Source organism: Akebia trifoliata, chromosome 3 (assembly GCF_017979445.1).
Source record: "Akebia trifoliata isolate Shusen 1 chromosome 3, ASM1797944v1, whole genome shotgun sequence".
NCBI lineage: Eukaryota > Viridiplantae > Streptophyta > Magnoliopsida > Ranunculales > Lardizabalaceae > Akebia > Akebia trifoliata.
Window position 1 is genome coordinate 6596873 of NC_141377.1, and position 18396 is coordinate 6615268.

Sequence of the window (18396 nt, forward strand, 5' to 3'; positions counted from 1 at the left end):
TGCCATTGACATGCCAAGAAGCCATGTGACTTGCAAGGTGATAAGAAGAGAAATTATTCCTACTTCAACATACAGATCACTCAATGTCGATATTGGTTACCAACGGCCAAAAACACTAACAATCCACTTGAGATGATCTTGGAACCTACTCAACAAATTTCAATTGACATTATGAAGGTTCAATGGGATACGGAGTAGTGTTATAATTGCGATAAACGTTACACTCCAGGTCATCGATGTAAGAAGATGCAGATATATTTGCTTGAAGGATGGGATGAAGTAAACGATAAAAATATTTTAATTGACATTACTTTTCTGCCATGAAGATATGGTTGATTTTTAGAGGGGGCATTGTTAGGATTCTATTTTATTCATATTCAATTTTATATTTCTATTAGGATTCTATCCGTAGGTTAATTATTTATTTGGACAGGCCTCTTATTCTGACTTCAACATTATGATCCCTCAGTGCTAGTATTGGTTACCAATGGCTAAACTATTATGGTTTGTGGAGCCTGATAGTACTGGTCAACAAGGAAGTACAGTAAATCAAGCCACAACTTCACGTTGGTCAAGCTAATATTATGTAAAACCCTAGTTAGGTTTCTTGGGGTATTTATATTTCTCGTTTTTTGGTGAAAGTGTGTAATTTGTAACTACGAGTTTTTTTTCATAGTGGAATCAGTGTGATCCGTGGACGTACCTCAATCTAGAGGGAATCACATAAAATCTCTATGTTTTTATGTGTGGTTGCATCTTGTGTTTGGTTTTTTGATTATTTTTCTTGTTTCGATTGCACTTGTTTTCTTAATACAAACACACACCAACAATTCACTTGAGATGATTTTGGCACTTGCATGACAAATTTCAAGTGACGAGGCGAAAGTTCGATGGGACAAGGGATTGTGTTATAATTGTGATGAATGTTACACACCAGGCCATCCATGTAAGAAGATGCAAATATATTTACTTGAAAGACGGGGTGAAGTGAACTATAAAAATATTCTAATTGACATTTTTTTTTCCAATATGAAGATATGGTTGATTTTTAGAGGGTATATTGTCTATTTTTTTAGATTTATTCTATTTTATTTATATTTAATTTTATATTTCTATTAGGATTCTATTTGTAGGTTAATTGTTTATTTGGAAGGTATTTTAGTAAGTTGTTAGAATTAGGGCTCATTATTTATAAAAGGATATAATTCCATTAATAATTATTAGAGAATATTTAGTTTAAGGGGGCGGTTCGTGGGACGTCCCATAAACCAGCTGAGAAACAGATGATTGAGAGTCGTTGGATATGGGAAAAACAATGGTCTGGATCGCATGGGATGTCAAATCATTTCTTTTATAATAAATGTAACGAATTTCAAATACTCCTTCTATTTTATTTTAATTGTTTTTTTTTTAAACCCTCTTCTCTCTCTCACTGTCTCACTGTCTAACACAAATCGACGAAGCCCTCTCATTCCTCATCCTCTTCTCTCTATCACTGTCTCACTATCTAACACAAATCGACGAATCTCTCTCTCTCTCTCTCTCTCTCTATATCTATCTATCTATCTATTTTGTTTGTTTAATGTTTATGTGAGCAGATCTACTTAGTAGCTTCTGTTCAACTACCCAAAAAGCACACCCTTCTTAGAACATCAATAGCTCCATTTTGAGAACTGTATTACTTATTTTCCTATTTTGCCTTCTTCAATGGATGTAAGGGGAGCCAAGTATGAGAATATATTGTTCATTGGGGGTGGGCCTTCAATCATGGATTAAATTAGAGAGAGAGAGAGAGAGAGAAGAGGATGAGGAATGAGAGGGCTTCGTGCATTCGTGTTAGACAATGAGACAGAGAGAAGAGGGTTTAAAAAAAAACAATTAAAATAAGAACAAATGGTGGATGTAAAAGTAGCATGATGGCCACCTCCCTCTCCTTGATACATATGAAATGTAAATTGGGAAAAACGAAAATTGAAGTTTTTTTCGTTCTTTTTTCTATCTTTCTTGAACTAGTCATTGGCGGAGAAGCATAATCATCTCATCCCCATCTCACAATGGCGGAACCCCATGTAAGGCCAGCCCCAAAACCTGCGGTGGCAATTGTTTGGTCTGATTCACCTTCCCACTTCGAATAGCTTCATCCAAGGCCAAGGGAAAGAAAGAGAGTGAGAGTTCAGTCGAGACTCGAGAGAGAGAGAGAGAGAGAGAGAAATAGCGAGAGAGCGAGAGACGAAGGTTTTCAATGGAGACGAAAATGAAAACTGATGCTTTTCAGTCGTTTTGTTGAGACGAAGGGAGAGAATGAGAGTTTTGAAAAGAAAATAATAACGAAAAAAAACAAAAAAGCTAGGGAGTTTTATTAAAATATAAGAAACTTCGTTTCTTAGTTGGAACTGACGTTTCAACGCGTATGCATCGTCTATTTCTCACCATCCAACGTCTGAGAAACTTCAGTTTCTCATATGGTTTTTAAGACGTCCGTCGAACCATCCCCTTAGTTTAATTGTGTTTTTACATAATTCTTAGGTAGTGTTTATTTGCGCTATTTTTCAGCGCTTATTGCTGAAAAAATTAAATTCAGCACTTTTTGTCAAAATAGCGCGTTTGTTTACTCTATATTTTCAGCACTTATTGCTGAAAATAAGTGAAAAAAATTCAGCACTATTTTGATGTTGAAAAAAAGTGCTGAAGCGGTAAGCACTTCGCTGTTTTCGATACGGATAAGTATGCCCTTCATTTTTTTTACATGGACAAGTATGCCCTTATTCTTAAAAGGATATTATCTCTTATATCCTATGGATAAGTATATAAGCACCCTACAAATTAATAAACCCACACTATGGCTAAATTATTTTGTCTTATATGGGTTAAAAGTAAAGTTTTGGAATAAGTTGATTTTTGATGAGGATGATCTCTACAATGAGGAGATCATCAACACCTAAAATCAGTACATCTTGAAACTTCTAACCCTATCAAAACAATTTCAAGAACCGTAAATCGTCCCTTGTTTAAAAAAAAAATTATTTTTAACGAGTTAGAAGTTTCAAAATGGATTGATTTTTGGTGAGAATGATCTCTAGACCATTAGACCATCTTCACTAAAAATTTGCTCATTCCAAAAACTTTAACCCATATAAAAAAAAAAATTGGTTATAGTGCTAGTTGCCCTTATTAATTCATAGGATGTTTTTATAATTACACATCATTCATTTCCATAAAAAATTATTCATCCAAAATTAAGTTTTTTTAATGTTGATTTCAAATTTTGGTGACTTATATGACATTATTATTTTTAATTTGAAATTTGTGGGCTTTTATAAATAGAAATTATTATTAATAAATTGAAGATTTAAGTATTATTTATTATTTAAAAATGAATTGTATTTTAATTTTATAAGAAATAATATATTTTATTATGTTTGATAAAAAATAGGCATTTGAAACATGCAAACAATGTGTAATATAATTGTAAGGGTAACAAAGATAATTTACCAGCTTCAGCACTGTGTAACAAACATGATTCAATATTTAAACAAACAACTTTTTTAGTACTTCAATTCAACGCTTATAAGTTTCAGCGCTTAATGCTATTCAGCTTAACAAACAACACATTAGTGTGTTAACCACAGGAGAGATTTTAGATACCTAATTCACAGGAAAAAATACACGTGGGAAGACTAAGAGATTCTTTTTTTCTTTTTTCTCGGAAGGAAAAGATTGTGAATCCCCTTGGATGCTTCCTGATAGTTTTTGCGTAGAGGGAGCAAAGCTTCTCTCTCACCAAATCACCCAATTGGCATTTTTTCTCCACAAATTTCAGTCTTTGTCTAGAATGCCGTATTTAACCCACGACGACTTGAGAAGGCTTGGTGTACACAAGTTTGATTTGATTTTTTCTTAAAGAATTGTTCCTCATTGCAGGAAAGGACGCCTGACCTTCTTGGTTTTCTTAATTAACATATATAAATGTCAGCTTGCGCATACAGAGTTCAATGTATCGATCGAATAAAGAGAGAGAGAGAGAGAGAGAGAGAGAGAGAGGATATAATGGAGAGGAGGCTTAATGAAGCGGCAGTAGAAGGGAAAATAACTAGCTTGCTTGAATTGCTCCAAGAAGATGCACTCATTCTAGATAGGATCATGACAACAAACAGTTTTGTTCGTGAAACTCCTCTTCACATAGCAGCCATGCTTGGGCACCTTGATTTTGCAAGGGAAATTCTGAGTCGAAAGCCCGAGTTGTCTCGTGAGTTGAACTCACAAGGCTATTCAGCTCTACACTTAGCTTCAGCTAAAGGGCACGTAGATATTGTCAAAGAGCTGTTGAAGGCCAACTCAGAAGCATGCATGCTTCGTGGTCCAGATGGAAGAACTGCTCTCCATGAAGCTGGAATTAAAGGCCGAGTCGGAGTCATAAAAGAGTTGATTCATGCCATGCCAGAGTTGACTCGGGTCTTGACTCATCGAGGAGAGACAGTTCTACATGTCTGCATAACACATAATCAAGTTGAAGCAGGTAAATTTCTGATAGAAATCATCAAAAATGAAGAAATGTTGAAGTCGAAAGATAACAATGGAGACACTGCACTTCATCTCGCTGTTGCCAAGAGGCAGATCCAGGCATGTATTCATTTTAATAGTGTAATGATTTTTGTAACTGCGCGGCTGACATGGCAAAGGCACAGAACTGCACATCTTTTTCCTGTGTATCCCGATGAAAATGATCTATGATTTGGTGCCCTTGCCACGTCAGCCGTGTACCCAACGGTGTGCATTCATTAGGACTCTTTTTATAACTCAACCTAACAAGGTGACTCAAAAACTATAACTGACGTGTACCCTTCAAGAACAATAGATTTTTTTCTCCCCGGATACACAACTGCACATCCCCATAAATCATGTGCAGTTGTGTATCTACAATCCTTGCACCTACCATGTCAGTGAGTTTGTGAGTTACCCTGTTTGATTGAGTTACAGAATCAGTACTCTTCTTAATATTCCTCAAGATATAATGAAAAAAGAGTCGTGATGAATGCACGCCTAGGCACGCGGTTGGGTACGCGGCTGACGTGGTAAGGGCATAGAACCATAGATCATTTTCAGCGGGATACACAGGAAAAAGATGTGTTGTTCTGTGCCCTTGCCACGTGAGCTGCATATCCAACCGTATACCAAGACCACGTGCATTCATCATTATTCATGCAAAAAAGAGAGTAGGGATCTAGAACGGCGTACCGCTCCTAACCAAGGTCAGGTGACACCCCATTTTATGCTAAGTGAGATTTTTGGTGATCTACTGACTGTATGGATATATGGTCCATCCCTTGGTGAATCTACACACAAAACATCAGTTTGATTGGTGATGTGGATCCAATCAATAATGATCTCTGATCGTTGAATTTAAACTCTTCTTCAAGAGCTTAGATCTAGTGGATACAAGTTATCAAACACTGATTTTTGGTACCTTGGTTCACGGGATGGACCACATATCCATAGGGTCAATGGTCCCCAAAAATGCCATGTGGCATAAAAATGGGGTGCCACCTGATCTTGGCTAGGAACGGGACACTGTTGTGGATCTCTATTATAAAAAAAAAAATCAATTATTCGGTACAGATTGCCATGTCAGCTGAGTGAGCGCAATGTCCTAGAGAGTCAGTTCAGCATTTTTTCCTAAATTGACTTCCTAAGATGCCGTGTTCAACTCTGCTCCGATGTGGAGGTGTGTACAGAACCATAGGTGCTTGAGATATTTACGAAAATATGACCAATTTTGACGAATTTACAATTCCAGCTCACTATTAATTTTAATTGCCAAAACATGAACAGTAAAAAATTTGGAGGTTTTAAAGAGACAATTTTGCAGGTTTTGCTATTTTTAGTGAGATTGTCATTTTAAACTTTCGTAATTGTCACTTTAAACTTGTGAAATAGTGACTTTAAAACCTCCGAATTCGTTACCGATCATGTTTTGGTATTTAAAATGAACAGGGAGCTGGAATCGTAAATTCGTCAAATTCAGGTCACGAACTGGTAATTCACCATAGATGCTTTTCCTCGAAATTCGAGTGAAAAACACCTATGGTTCCGTTCATACGATGAAGTCAGCTCAGTGTCCACAGTTACTCTATAGCATTGTTCATTTTTCCAATTTTAAGTTTGATTGCAGCAACATTTTTTTTCCAATCAATTACATTAAACTAATGAAAATGCACAGATGGTGAAATTGTTGCTTAGCAGCAATTGTGTGGAAGTTAATGCTGTGAACGCCATTGGTATTACTGCATTGGATGTCTTACTACAAAGTCCAACACAACCATCTGACATGGAGATAGGAGAGATCCTTCGCGGTGTCGGAGCTATGCGAGCAAATAACCACCAAATGGCTTTGTCGAAACCACCGCCGACACTACTTCCCAAAAAAATGAAGGAAAGAAATCATCAATCGAAGAAGGAAACCACACTAATGATTGTGGCTATACTGATTGCTACTATGACATTTGAAGGTGGACTTAACCCTCCTGGTTTTGATAAATTCAAAGATGTTAAAGCTAATTGCATCGAATACAATCAACAAAGGGTTGCTATGAATCGTACTGCATTGGACTGCGAAAGGATTTACTCACGCTACGATTTTTTCATAATGGTCGATACCTTGGGATTCTTATCATCCCTGAGCATAATAGTGCTAATAATCAGTGGATTCCCTTATGGGAAAAGGTATCTGATGTGGGTCTTGAATACGATTATGATGATTTCTGTCTCTTCAGTTGCTGTGCTTTTCATCTTCTGGTTGGTAGTTTTGGAGCCCAGACAAGAGATCTTAATATATATACCTATGTTTTGGTTGGGACTGATTGGTTTACTATTGTTATGGCAATTGGTTCGGTTTGGTTTATGGTTACTCAAAAATGTCAAATAATTGCCAAAAGAGAGTGAGGGAAAGAAACTTTTACTGAGAGTCGGATAGGAATGTCTACCATCCCTTCACTAATGTTGTTTAATGTTGAATATTAGAGAATAAGATGCGTCATTTTAAGATTCATGAGATATATTGTATCATTGTCAATGTAACTCATCACAAATTAGGATATTAAAAGTTAAAAATTTATTGATAATATAATTAAAATATTTATAATAGGCTACTTTCTATATCTTGATTCATGTAATAATCATCTAAGTCATTGCTACTTTTATACTCTCTACCTTGCAGTTGGAGTTACTACTTTCTATTGCCTAAATTACGACCTTTGTATGTCCTTTTATAGCCTCCATCATGCTACGAATTGTCTTAAGCATCTATGCCAAGCCATCTTATTCTTGACATGTCGATGATCAAATTACACCTCTAACCATTTCCTATTTTTTCTCTAATATATTTTTCAGGGTTTCTAATTCGATTTTCAGCTCAAATACATGCCAACGAATATTTATCGTTCCATTTTGTCCAGTTATTCTTGTTAGATTACATCTCTAGTTAAATTATGATTGAATTTGAATATACTTTAATATCTAACAATAATTTCATCCAATATTATATATTAACTGAAAAATAACTTTATACACTTCATATATTCAAAGGTTTTCATCCCATATGGATTTGAAGCTTTTGTTATGATATCAAGTTGTCACGTCAACCCGACCCACGACCATGGTCGGACCCATGATCCATGAATTTGGGGGTAATCAAAGAATAACTTGTTTACACTCATGGAACATTAAAAAGCGCTTTGAACCTAAGAAATATCTCTAACTTGACATTTTTCTTGAAAACACCCTCATGTGACAGACCAACAGTTCTTCATTCAAAAATCCATAACCCATCAATTTTTATCGAATTTTGATATGACACCCCGATTTGGAAAGAAAACTTGTGTCCTAACTAAATAAAATGCTTGTTGGTCTTTGATGAAACAACTTTTACGAACAAAAGTGAATTTTCTAACATTCACTGTTTCTGCCTAGAATAAGTTGACGGACTAGATTGTAGATTTTTCATAATTTTATTTCTTATCTAATTTCATTGGGCAGAAAAGATTTTTGAAACTCTTTTCCTTGTATAAGAATCCAAACTTGTAGGTCTTCCACTACGTGAAAATCCCAAATTTGCATAAGAAAATTTGTTGGGCCGGGCCCGTCGAATTTTAAAACCCAAAATCCGCGACCCGTGGACCACGTATTAAAACCCAAATAATAATCTTACTCTCTCACTATTTCTCTGCCTCTCTCTCTCTCTCTCATGGCCTGTCACGGTCTCTCTCTCTCACAGTCATCGATCGATCTCACAGTCTCTCGCTTTCTCACAGTGTCTCTCTCGAACGATCGACCACTCCATCGATCGATTGACCTCTCTATCTCTGTCACACAGTCTCTTTCTCCATCGATTCTTTAAGTTTTTTTCTTAAACTGTTGAGGATTGATGTTCTAGTTCGATCTGAAGAGCTACCTGGACCGCATCCCGGGAGATTGCGATTCGCAGCGTTGGCTCGATCTAGGGATTCGAGACGAACTTTGATGAGTTTCGCTTTTTTGAGTGAAAGTGCGACATCGGAGTCCATTCGAGATCGAAGATCTTTAATGGATTTAGCGTTGTGCATCGTTTTGCTTTCTTCATGAGTGGATTGAAGCTTTTGATGAAGTTTTTCTACTTCTTTGAGCTCATCTTTGATTCCTTCGACATCTGCGAAGAACTTATCCAAATTGGCTCCCATCGCGCCCATCTCTATATTTCCATCTTCGTCTCTGGATCGAGAGAAAGATCGTGACATGAGATCGTTCAACTTTGGCTCCTGGATTGATCAGAGATGGAAGTATCGATGAGGGAAACTGGTTTTTGAGAGAGAATTTGGAAGAATTGTGAGGTTGGGACTTTGGGGGAGAATTGGATTATAGATAGAGGAAAAAACACGTTTTGAAAGTTTGAAATCGTGGCATTCGAGTCTGAGTTTCCTTCCTTGTTGGCTGCCTGACTAGTATGTCTCCCTCGATAGATCTCATCTCGATAGATCGGATTGTGCGCAATTGGTGGATCAGGGAAGACTACATTGGCTGCTAAGCTTTGTCGAGACGAACAAGTGAAAGGTATATCTATCTATTCAAAACTCACATTGAACATTTTTTTTAACTTATGGTTATATGATTTTTCTTAGTAGATTAAAAAATTTAACATTGAATTTTAGACACAATTGAATCGTGGTGAAAAGAAGAAGAAGATCACTTTATTCACCTTTGATAAAGAACTTTGAATCCACAAGGAAAACAGAGAGAATTATTCTAAGAAAGCTAACATTCTATTGATAGTCTAGATGTTGCAAAATGTATCTCTCACTATGATTTGAAATATCAGAATGTATCTATCGATACGTATCGGTATCAGCCGAGCTGATATGAAACATTGAATGTTTTAGGTATGTATCAATTGACACCATATTGAAACTTTCATTAACCGAAAAATTCAATCAATACGATATTTTAAACATTGTCGCTCAACATCATTTAAATAGACTTTCAAACTTGTAATTTGGTGCAACTTCTACTAATCTAAAATAGTAAATCTTTCTAAAAACAAATTCAATTTTGTCTGAACTTCTTTTACTAACACTAGAATACTTACTAATGACCTTCTAAAACAAATCCAGGCTCCAATTTAGACTCTTAAATGATGAACCTCCCTGTAATGCTTATGCTTTGTATTCTTTTGGGTGACTTTTATCTCAATTTTGTAACTTTTTCCGCTACAGGCAATTTCAACATCGTACTGTCTATATCAAATTCATTTAATGTTTCAATGAGCAATTTTTGAGACGAGTTAAGGTAACTTGGCTCTCTCTTTCTCTCTTATCCTTTTTTGTGTCTCCCATTTGATACATGTTGTCCCAATGGACTTTGTGATGTGGGATTCTACAGTCCCTGATCTCTTATATATTTCCTTTACAAGTGGATTAGTCATAGGAAACCAGCATTTGTTCTTGAAAAAAATTTAATTTAGTCATACAAGTAGTTCAGTTATTATGGTTAAGCTTCACTTTAAATCTTTCACACTTTTTTCAACTGATAGTTATGTTGATTTGAGCCAAACATAGAAAGGTATTGGGTTAGGAATTGGATTAAAACATAACATTGAAAGAGAGAGAAAGAAAGCAAGTGTGTAAGCAAGGGGTGTCTTGGATTAAGTAAAAAAGAGTATGATAAGTTTGAAAAGATGGGTGATGGATTGTGAGGTGAGGTCAAAGTCCAATAATCTAAGGGAAAAAAGGGAAGTGCAGAGTCTTCACTAACGTGTTCTTTCTATGCTTCTCAGGTCATTCTTTACTATGAATTTTATAGATAGAGAGTTATGGATGATCATCCAACTGCTTATGTACTTGTTGTATACAAAGGTGATGTATGCTTATAGTTACAATTTTTACTTTTTTTATGCTTGTAGTTACAAATTGAAAATTCTATTTTTACCTCTAGAGGTGATGCATGAAAAGGTGATGTTGTTGTGTTCGTAGAGAGAGTTTATGAGAAGTACACCTACATTTCCTAGCATCTGTTATTTCAATAGTTTGTGAAGCTTTCTAAATTTGCATTTCTGGTCTCAAATTTGCTTACTTGGTTAATCAAACACACATTTTGAAAACCATGCATTTAGCTTTGTTTCTCTTTTATGTTACATTCAAGTCAATAACGAGACGAGTTTACTTCAGTTAAGACCCAGATAATTGAAATAATTTTCATGCACTACCAGTTGAGTGTCTCCTTAGTGTAGAATCTTCATGATTTCCTTTGAGAGGTTTTTTTTCTTTGTAGAGCGGTAAAAGTGTCCTTGTTAAGTCTGTTGGTGTTGTTGATGGAAGCTTGGATACTGTCTTTGAAGTGATTTTGAGCCTTGACCAGCGTAAGAGATACGAGTAAGTTGATCGGCCTATGTTTACACTACTTGCATATGCTATCTAAATGAAGTGCCAACTAGCTAAGTTGGTAAGATGTGTGGAGTGTTTCCACGTCTTAGGTTCAAACCCCCCTTAAATCCAACTTCACTTTCTAACTTTTGACTTTTTACCTGTCAGAAAAAAAAAGTTACCTAAATATCTCTAAGAATGATCTTTGCAGGTGGGATATGTTGACATGCGACCTAGAACTAGTAGATTCTTTGGATGGGCACTATGATGTTGTCTATGGGGCATATGACCCAAAATACCTAACTAGGTATGTTGTTGCAGATGACTACTTGTTTACTTATTACTGCATGGTTGGTTGGTTATAATTTGATAGGTTGTACTCCTCGAGCTTTTATCTATGTTGATTCTAATCAAAATAAGTTATTCTGCATTTTACAGATAAAAAAATGTTTTTCTACCTTTATTTGATATATAGATATTGTTTTTTCTTACGAAGGAAACAATATTCACATAAAAACACATTTGTTAATCTCTCATAAAAGTTAAGGGATCAATAAAGATCCACAAATCTAGGTTGTCATGCAACAATAGTTTACTGGGTTGTATGTGTTCCTTTTTCTTTTCTATTTATTTATTTTTGGTGAATATTGCCATTTCTTCCTCTGTTTGCTCTCTTTCATTTTCACTCTGGAAACATCAAATGGGAATTGTATCATATTCGTTTGCACTCCTGCATTCATCTCTATATTTATGACATCTACATTCATCTATGGATTTGTGATTCTGTTAGTTTATTTGTGACCCAAGATGGATATAAGTGTTTGTTCTAGTGCAATGTTGTAAATATTTTGATGGTCTACTACCCCAAGAGAGCTATAGATAACGCTAGAGTTTCCTGCCCATGTTTTACAGCTGCTCATTCCTTCTGTAAGCTCTTTAGAGAGTTCAATGGTGTTTTTTATCGAAGGTCTTGTGGGGTGATGAGATCTGGTTTGTTCAATTTCCATATTATTGCTTTGTCGATTTGTATTTGTCTTTTTAATGTTTCTTTCTTTTCATGTTTTCTTGATTGGTCTCCTCGTCCGCCTTTTTAATAAAAAAAATCATTTACTTGTTAAATATATGTATTTGTGGGTGGTTTTTTTTTTTTTTTTTTTTTTAACTTTTTGGACAAGTGGTTGAGTTATGCTAATATATGCTGAATTGGTGGGAACCTTGAGCTCCTCCAAATACTGCCTAGCAATCTACCATATAATACACTTTAACATTCTTTTCCTTTTTTCTTTTTCTATTTTCCTTCTTTTGTTCCTTCTCTATATTTAGAAGAATGGGGTTGGCGTTATGTGAAATTATTTAACAAGTGAGGAAAGATACGTAAGCATGGTTCAAACTTCAAGGTTTTGTGCTGTTTAGAATGTTTCGGTGGTAATATATAGCATTATTCTTAAAACAATTCCAAAAGAAGCAAAATTATCATAAAAGTAAATGTAGGTTGTACCCCATCGACCATTGGTGTCTTTATAACTCCCGGTGCAATGCTGTTAGTCCGAAGATTGAACGATCGCCTCTCGATGCTTCGATTAGTTGTTCCGAAGATAAGCAAGGTAATCAATCAATGGGGTATTTGTTGATTCGTCAATTATTTAGATTTATCTTTGTTTCCAATTATGTTGGACTACTTATTTTGTTCTTGAATTTGGCCTAGTTATTGATGCTCATTTTATTGAAAATATACACATTATTATAAGTTAGATTGTTGATCAAAATGGACTTTAATCAGATGGACAGAACATCTATACTTGGAGATACCATAGATTACGTGAAAGAACTACTAGAGAGAATCAAGAATTTACAAGATGAAATTGAAGTGGGTTCAAATCAATTGAACCTAATGGGCATCTTGAAGGATTTAAAACCAAATGAAATCCTCATCATGAATTCCCCCAAGGTATGATTTCTGATCTAAATATTAAAGACCCCTTCGGGGAATGTGGAATCGATTTATACCCAATTTATGTGCAGTTTATGTGGAAAGGAGGAATCGGGATACCCGGATTGAGATTTGCTGCACGGGGAAGCCGGGCTTGTTGTTCTCGACTGTAAACACCCTTGAAGCAGTAGGCCTAGAGATTCAACAATGTGTTATAAGCTGTTTCAATGATTTTTCAATGCAAGCTTCTTGCTCAGAGGTATTAATTTTTAAAATTAATTATATTTTTGTTCACTTTAAATGTCTTAAATGGGTGTTTTTTTTTTCAAGGCTATTGATCACTTTAATGTTTCCTTTTATATATTCTTGTAATGTGCCATAGGAGTTGCAGCAAAGAACACTACTTAGTTCTGAAGAGATAAAGCAAGCATTATTCAGAAATGCAGGTTATGGAGGGAGGTGTCTGCAGTAATTTTGAAGTGGTTGCTATTCATCAAAGCTATCTCATACCCTATTAATGTAATATCTATTGCTTTAAGTTCGAGATGTTTTATTAGTGTTAGGGGTTGTTCTGTTTCTCCAAACACATATATCCCCCCTCCTCCCCTCCCCCACAAAAAAAATAAAAATAAAAATCTTGTTTTAGTTATTAAATTGGGTGGGAATGTTTTTAGAATTCCATGAGACTGGGACAAAGTACCCCTAAGTAGTTCTTATTTCTACAATAATTAACCAACTTCAACTAGGTGGCGCTTTGGATTTTCTTATAATAAATTGATGGAAGAATACAAGGAGTTCCTTGAGCTAGAGGCTGCTGGTAGGTCTTGTAGGTGTCTCCTACTGTCCTTAATGCATCATTTGTGCTTGGAACATCTGTACTTCGTTTTTTTTTCTTTGAACTTTTACACGCGCGCGCACACACACACACACACACATATATATATATTAATAAGTATGACTTCCTATTAACATGTTGGTTCCACTTATTTTTCTTTCCAGCATTTCATGATATAAATCAGCAAACTTTAGAGGCAAAGCCTTCTGGAAACAGTGCAGTTTCTTTTTAACAAAGTTCAAGTGTTTCTGTGGTTGGTGGCAGTTCTTCCGAAACACTAGACTATGGTAGTGATAATGCATATGAGACATCTGAGCTTGGGACAGCAAGGCAAGGGAAGGATAACAGTTCTGAAATTGGTACGGAAGATTTAGTGTTGGATCATGACTTGACAACTTCAATGGGGATGCTTGTTAAGTATGGGATGTCTAATAAGGATAATGGTCTTTTTCTGGGAAACTCTATTTTAGAGCAGCACGAAATGCTTGCCAGAAAAGAAAACAGTGTTACGGGAAGAGATCCATTTCATGGAAATACTTATGGGGTTACATTTCTTTCTGGGGATAGGGCGGACCTTCTGTCTGAAGCAGAGCATGGTAGGCTAGCTGGTCATGCTCGAAGACTCTCTTCTGATAGTGTTGGAAGTGACATAAGTTCCATTAGAGGCAGTGAAATATCAAATCTTGGAGTGGCTAACTCACTTGGTGATGGGTCCCTTGACTTGGTTGGAGGTGCTGAAGCTCCGACAACAATGGAAATTCGTGGCAGAACAGATTTACAGTTTCACTCATTTTTCCCAAAAGAAGAAAAAGAAAACTGGTCTGACAAAGAATCATGTGACTTGTTCTTGTGAACAGTGAAAGAATATTTGCTCCACGTTGATAAAAAAGTAATTAAGATATATTAAAAGTTCAGATTGTTCTCCATAGGCCATCTTCTCTTTCACATGGAGTCAGCTAGAATCTCTTATCCATGAAAGAAATTGTCACCTTTCCAATTTAAAAACAAAAAGAAATGAACCCTTTTTGTCAAAAATTGCAAATTCTTGAGAACTAATTCATATTCTCTTTTGTTTTGTTTTTGATATTCAGGTTGGTACAGTAGGTGGTGGGACCCAACTTGCATCTCAGTCAGCTTGTTTGAATCTCCTTGGAGTGAAGGGTGCAAGCAGAGATTCACCAGGATCAAATTCAATGCTCTTGGCCAGCATAGTTGCTGGTTCAGTTCTTTCTGGGGAGCTCTCTCTCATGTCTGCCATCTCAGCAGGCCAGCTTGTTAATAGCCACATGAAATACAACAGATCAAGCAAGAATGTAGTTCTCCCCGTGTTCAGATTTTGTTATTCAATTTTCTCTTCTTTTTTCTTCGATTTAATGTGAAGTTGGGTCTATTTCAATTTCAAGATATTAATTGATGAATATTGATTCAGTTTTCTCTTCTTTGTTCTTCAGTCAATATGGATGCCCATCATATTCTTATTTTATGAATTTTCTTTTGTTTTTTATTTTTTTGATTTTTTTTATTATTATTTCGTTCATTGTGATTGGTGAATTAGAGGGCCGTGCTATTCTTTGTTAAACCTCCAAATTCGACGGTCATACTTTATGGATTGTTTTTTTGTTTTTTTTTTTAAATCCATTCTCCAATAATTTGATAGTCCAGGGCCGTCAAAAAAAAAAAAAAATTCTACAAGAGAATATTTGACGGGAGGGTCCATCAAAATTTTCAAAATTTGACGGGCTAAGACCGTCAAATATGGGCTTTTTTCACATAGTGTTCTTTTCCAAGGTTTTACCGAATTTAATTTTCTGGTGACCCCACAAAATATCCGCACAACCAACAAGCGTAAACATAATAAATAAAAAAAATATATAGAAAAATATTACTATTGTGGTGAAATACAATGCTTTGTGTTGATACCGAAAATATTATTATTTGGAAAAGCATTAATGGTAAAGAAATAATTGGGTAAGTCAATAAAGATGATTTGGAAAAGCATTAATGGTCAAGTACAAGCCACTAAGCTTTTTGGTGGAAACTCAGAGGTAAGAGATGTTGGTGATCTTGTTAGTCAAACGGTTCCAAGGCTTCATGAAGATCAGACTAATGGATGATTGTTGTCATGCTTTGTTCGGATCGATTTCCCTTGTTTTGATGGAAATAACCCATTGGAATTTATATGCAAAGCAGAACAATTTTTCTATTTCCATCAAATTGTCAAAAACGAAAAAGCTTTTTTCCTTTCCTCATTCTACATAAAGGGAGTTGTGTCAAATTGGTTTCAATGGTATAGCCATACCAATCCATATCTTATATGTGAAAGAATGGCGAAAGTTATGTTGGTTCGTTTTCGATCAACTGATTACGAGAACCTTGATGGAATGTTGGCAAAGATACAACAAGATTTTGGATCTATAAAAAATTACCAAGAAGAGTTTGAATGACTTTCCAATCAAGTTGATGGTTGAACAAATAGAGCCTTGATGAGATCCTTTATTCAAAGCTTTCAAGACGGGATCGGTCCAGAAGTGTTGATGTTTCAACTTTTAACATTACAAGAGGCAATGATGTTGGCTCGACGACAAGAAGAGAAATTGTTCCGACTTCAACATGCAAATCAACCAGTACTAAGATTGGTTACCAACAATCAAATACACACCAAAAATCTACATGAGATGATCACAGCACCCGTACAACGGATCTCAAGCGTGAGATAAAAACTCGATGAGACAAAAGGTTGTGTTATAATTACGATGAATGTTACACTCCAGGTCATCGATGTAAGAAGATGCAAATATATTTACTAAAAGGACGAGATGAAGTAGATGATGAAAATATTCCATTAGAAGTTAGTTTATCGCCAAGAGGACATGGTTGATTTTTAGAGGGGGGGCATTGTTAGGACTCCATTTCATTAGAATTGATTTTTATTTATATTAGGATTCTATCAGTAGGATTTATTATTGATTTAGTAGCTATTTGATTTAGATAGGTATTTTAGTAGTATAGAATTGGTAAATTAGTAGGATTATGACTTTTTAATTATAAAAGGATGTAATCCCCTTATCAATTAATAAGAGAATATTGTTTAATTGTGTTTTATGCAATCCTTGGTGTGTTGAGCACTCGAGATTGTCATTTCTTTCGTTTGAGTGGGTACATTAGGAAATAGGTTCTTACCATCAACCTCTCACAAAACTCAAAAGGAGATGAATATGGAGAAAGAGAGGAGAAGATATGGGTTTTTTTTTCAATAGGTTGTGGTGTGTGCATAAGTAAAAAATGGAAAAGGCAAAAAAGTAATTTATCTCTTGTAGACACTCCAATTTAAACAGGCCTCACTTGAAAAGAGCTAAAAAATACGTAATTTATCAAAAAAATGATCAATGGTCTAAGGGCCAAAAATTTCAAATTCGAACATTTTTGTTCAAATCAAAGGCCTTAAAACTTTTAATAATCCTTAGACCCACAATAAGACTTATCTAAACCTCATCATCTTCTTAACCTATCATCATTTTAACCTTAACCTAATCAAGTCCAGCCCAACTCCCAAGCCCAATGGACCTAAACCATTACCCAATTCTAAGCCCTAACCTCTACTCTAAGCCAAATCCACATCCATATCCATGATCATAACTAATCAAGATTCATATAATCAGTTATCATTAATGAGGGACATTTATTACCACCACAACGCACATCCCAAAATCATTCTACCCAATCTCATCATCACCCCTAAAAGTTACACAACCCATATCATAACACACATCTCATGTTATAATCTAACCCTATCACATTTTCCACAAAACACTCTATAAGTCATCTCTATACCCCCACACCCCAATTCTTTAATCAACTCACCTAACTCACTCACCCATACCATTGGACATATGTCACCATCTCCTCCACCTTATCAAAATATCCACAACTACCCCCCTTTACACAACCAGTCTTTCAACTAATACTCACACCCCTTAATCCCACCTAACACTCAACCTATGTGAGTTAAAGAATTCAAATCATTTGGGTCAATAATGACCCATTCCCATCATCTTCCACAAATATCCCTCTCCAACCTCAAAATAATAACCTCCCAATGCCGACACCTCATGCCATTAATCTTAAATCATTCACCTTGACACTTATAACCCTAAACCAGTCTTTCAACTAATACTCACACCCCTTAATCCCACCTAACACTCAACCCATGTGAGTTGAAAAATCCAAATCATTTGGGTCAATAATGACCCATTCCCATCATCTTCCACAAATACCCCTCTCCAGCCTCAAATAATAACCTCCCAATACCTACACACCATGCCATTAGTCGTAAATCATTCACCTTTGACACTTATAACCCTCAAAACAATCCAAGAAATCTATATACCCCATCCCCCCCCAATCCTTTTCAAAAAATGTTCATGCTCGCAAGCCCTCAAAAATTCAAAAAATCTCTCAATCTCTCTACTTAATTCTCCTCTTCCCTAAAAGAAAACTCACATAATTCCACTAAGGACCTAAGAAGAAAAAAAGAAGGAAGAAAGAAAAAAATTAGTTATGACCTCAAGGTGGGTTAGAGAAAGATATCACACCCCCTCTCTCCCCTCTCCATCTCCTTCTTCTATTTTTCCCTCCCTCACTTTTTAATTTTACTTTTAGAAGCCTATAAGATATAGTACTCACGCTCCTTTATCTTTGGTAGATCGGACATCGATTTGGTCGAAAGTGTAGGGGTTGTAACCGCT

General features: G+C 35.7%; 2 protein-coding genes across 21 annotated transcripts; both read left to right on the forward strand.

The window, feature by feature from the left end:
* The first annotated feature begins 4047 nt into the window (after positions 1 to 4047).
* LOC147405782 (uncharacterized) lies at positions 4048 to 7109 on the forward strand. The gene is made up of 2 exons (XM_086437150.1): positions 4048 to 4620; positions 6218 to 7109. Exons 1-2 carry the CDS (start codon positions 4048 to 4050, stop codon positions 6920 to 6922), a joined length of 1278 nt encoding a protein of 425 aa, XP_086293276.1. The 3' UTR covers positions 6923 to 7109.
* A 1131-nt stretch (positions 7110 to 8240) lies between these two features.
* Positions 8241 to 15079, forward strand: LOC147405783 (uncharacterized). Of its 20 annotated transcripts, none has more exons than XM_086433625.1 (9): positions 8245 to 9081; positions 9741 to 10379; positions 10795 to 10895; positions 11098 to 11193; positions 12378 to 12490; positions 12667 to 13075; positions 13199 to 13633; positions 13816 to 14540; positions 14743 to 15079. In XM_086433625.1, the coding sequence occupies exons 2-6, from the start codon at positions 10290 to 10292 to the stop codon at positions 12744 to 12746; spliced, it is 480 nt and encodes a 159-aa protein (XP_086289751.1). In that variant the 5' UTR covers positions 8245 to 9081; positions 9741 to 10289; the 3' UTR covers positions 12747 to 13075; positions 13199 to 13633; positions 13816 to 14540; positions 14743 to 15079. The 20 variants fall into 20 exon arrangements, 9 of the variants coding, with proteins under 9 accessions (XP_086289759.1, XP_086289751.1, XP_086289753.1 ...); XM_086433627.1 differs by having other exon boundaries at positions 13199 to 13335; XM_086433631.1 differs by having other exon boundaries at positions 8249 to 9081; positions 9741 to 9813; positions 10301 to 10379; positions 13199 to 14540.
* The last annotated feature ends 3317 nt before the right edge of the window (positions 15080 to 18396 follow it).

What these genes read in the sequence shown, in the direction of transcription:
- LOC147405783 (XM_086433624.1), top strand. Translation starts at nt 10,290, where the DNA reads ATGCTTCTCAGGTCATTCTTTACTATGAATTTTATAGATAGAGAGTTA. An exon ending in GACCCAAAATACCTAACTAG is followed by an intron (nt 11,194 to 12,377) that starts GTATGTTGTTGC and finishes AAGTAAATGTAG; the next exon opens with GTTGTACCCCATCGACCATT. An exon ending in TTGTTCCGAAGATAAGCAAG is followed by an intron (nt 12,491 to 12,666) that starts GTAATCAATCAA and finishes GACTTTAATCAG; the next exon opens with ATGGACAGAACATCTATACT.
- LOC147405782 (XM_086437150.1), top strand. Translation starts at nt 4,048, where the DNA reads ATGGAGAGGAGGCTTAATGAAGCGGCAGTAGAAGGGAAAATAACTAGC. An exon ending in TTGCCAAGAGGCAGATCCAG is followed by an intron (nt 4,621 to 6,217) that starts GCATGTATTCAT and finishes GAAAATGCACAG; the next exon opens with ATGGTGAAATTGTTGCTTAG.